General features: G+C 43.7%; 1 protein-coding gene across 1 annotated transcript in view; it reads left to right on the forward strand.

The window, feature by feature from the left end:
• slc22a15 (solute carrier family 22 member 15) overlaps nt 1-2102 on the forward strand; it is a 28529-nt gene that overhangs the window by 11476 nt on the left and 14951 nt on the right. The window contains exon 7 of the mRNA XM_015394195.1: nt 678-818. Coding sequence (XP_015249681.1) covers nt 678-818 — 141 coding nt within the window. The remainder of the gene's footprint in view (nt 1-677; nt 819-2102) is intronic.

Here is a 2102-nt window from a genome sequence, read left to right on the forward strand (position 1 = left end):
TTATTTTTACAATCTAGGTCTAATTCCTGCTCTATGTGGGTCGCTCTATCAGTTAAAGGCATGTTTTACAGTCTCTATCCTCTATTTAATGATTAATCGATTGCTAAATTAGTTGAGGGTTATTTCAATAATCGATTAATCTGATTTTTTTATCCAGCAGCCCAACAAAGCCTGGTTTTAGTTTAGAAAACATGCAAATAGAAACGGATGAACGGGTCCCCCCCTTTGGAATGGGGGTCGTTTGGCTTCTTTGTTAGCCTGCAATGCCCCATACCTGTCTATGTCTCGTTAAAGGGAATAGTTGGCCTGGCTAAACAGGCGGGGTCTTCTAACAACTCGCCTATTCAGCCAGACCAACAATTCCCTTTAACAACCCCCCTATCAGAGACATGGACAGGAAAAGGTGTCAATTTGCATGTTTTCTCAGTAAAAACAAGGCTTTGTCTTGGTCCACTCTATAAAACCTGGAACTCGGCGCCCTTTCTGACATTTTTAATAGAAAAGGCTTCCTGGATGGAAGAGAAACGTTCAAACTTGGAAACAAAGTCCGGTGGATTGTTTAACTTTTTTCGGATTATCCGAAGGGTAACGCTGCTCTAATGTAGTCGCTCTGCCCGAGCTGAATGATGTCACTTTGAACCGAGCGACCTAACCCTAGCGTCTGCTCTGTGTTGCAGGTACGCCTGCAGTCTGGTGTATTACGGCCTCACGCTGGGAGCAGGCGACACGTCGGGGAGCCGCTTCGTTAACGTGGCCATGTACGGCCTGGTGGAGCTGCCCGCTTATCCCCTCTGTATTTACTTTATCAACCAGAGCTGGTGAGAAGAACACGCTCACACTCTGTGCTTCCTGCATGTTTCCTCCCCTCAGCTCCAAGTTTTAGCTTCATGTTCTCACTAACCTTCCTTCCTTCCTTCCTTCCTTCCTGCGTTAGTCTTCCCAACATTTAGCTCTTTTAGTTTGTTGTTTGCTTCATGCCTTTGCTTCATGCATGAGACAAGAGTAAACCTTCTAATCTCTTAAGCAGAAAACCAGCAGAGGTCATGATGCTCAGCTGAGGAGACTCTGCTGATTGGAGCCTTGAGCAGCTCTGACTTCTAACCACGTTTCATTCAAGTCTTATCATGATCAGGATCAGTCTGGACAGGATTTATTTTGCCTACACGTCGTAACGTTCTGATCACAAGTTCATTTCCTCTGAAGTTTCCACCTTTAGTTTGATTCTTAAGGGGAAACTAAAGCAGACGTGCTGCAGCGTGTTGGAGCAGCAGATCCATCATTTGAATGTTTTTCTGTTGTTCAGACGCTTCGCCTAATTTCAGACACATCTGCTCTCCTGTTTGGTCAGAAAATTTCCTCATCAACCTGCAGGAGGAAATCCTGCTGATCTTTCTACAACCTAAAGTTGATTATTTCTCTAGATAATCAGACGTTCTTTATAGCTTTGATATAATAAAATATATTTTTAATCAGATGATAAAGACACAGGATTTATTAATAGTAATTTTAGAGCTTAAAAGTTGACCAGACAGTTTTATTTTTTCCCTTCCTGCGCTGCCGTCCCACAAACTGAGTCAGTGTTCCTCATTTGACTGAGTCAGATTATCAGATAGTCAAATAAATTTACTGGAGCTTTTCCTAAAGCTGCAGTCAGTGCCTCACATGAAGCTTTAAAGCAGGACAGATGAAGGTTAAATTTAAAGCCACATGAGCCCCATTTACGCTACCCGTGAAAAACCGATCTGAGCTCGGATCAGTTAACCAGGCCCAGCTCGGTTATGACGACCGTTTACACATCACGCTATCTCGGTTCCTCGCCTCCTAGTGACGATCTGCGGTATTACTGCCAGTATTGAAGGAGGAAATCAAGCAGTTGGTGGCGGTAAGTAGGGGTGGGTATTGGCAAAGAAGTCATGATTCGATTCGAATCACGATTCACATGCCACGATGCGATTCTATCACGATGCATCACGATACTTGAAATATTGCGATGCATCGCGATTCATTGCGATATTTTCACTGAACACTGTAAGAAAAGGATCCAGCCATTACCAGTGGCTGACTGACTGGGTGTGATCTGGATAGTGTCTTCAATTGATACA

The sequence above is a fragment of the Cyprinodon variegatus genome, unplaced genomic scaffold (genome assembly GCF_000732505.1).
Source record: "Cyprinodon variegatus isolate N-32 unplaced genomic scaffold, C_variegatus-1.0 Scaffold677, whole genome shotgun sequence".
Classification (NCBI taxonomy): Eukaryota; Metazoa; Chordata; class Actinopteri; order Cyprinodontiformes; family Cyprinodontidae; genus Cyprinodon; species Cyprinodon variegatus.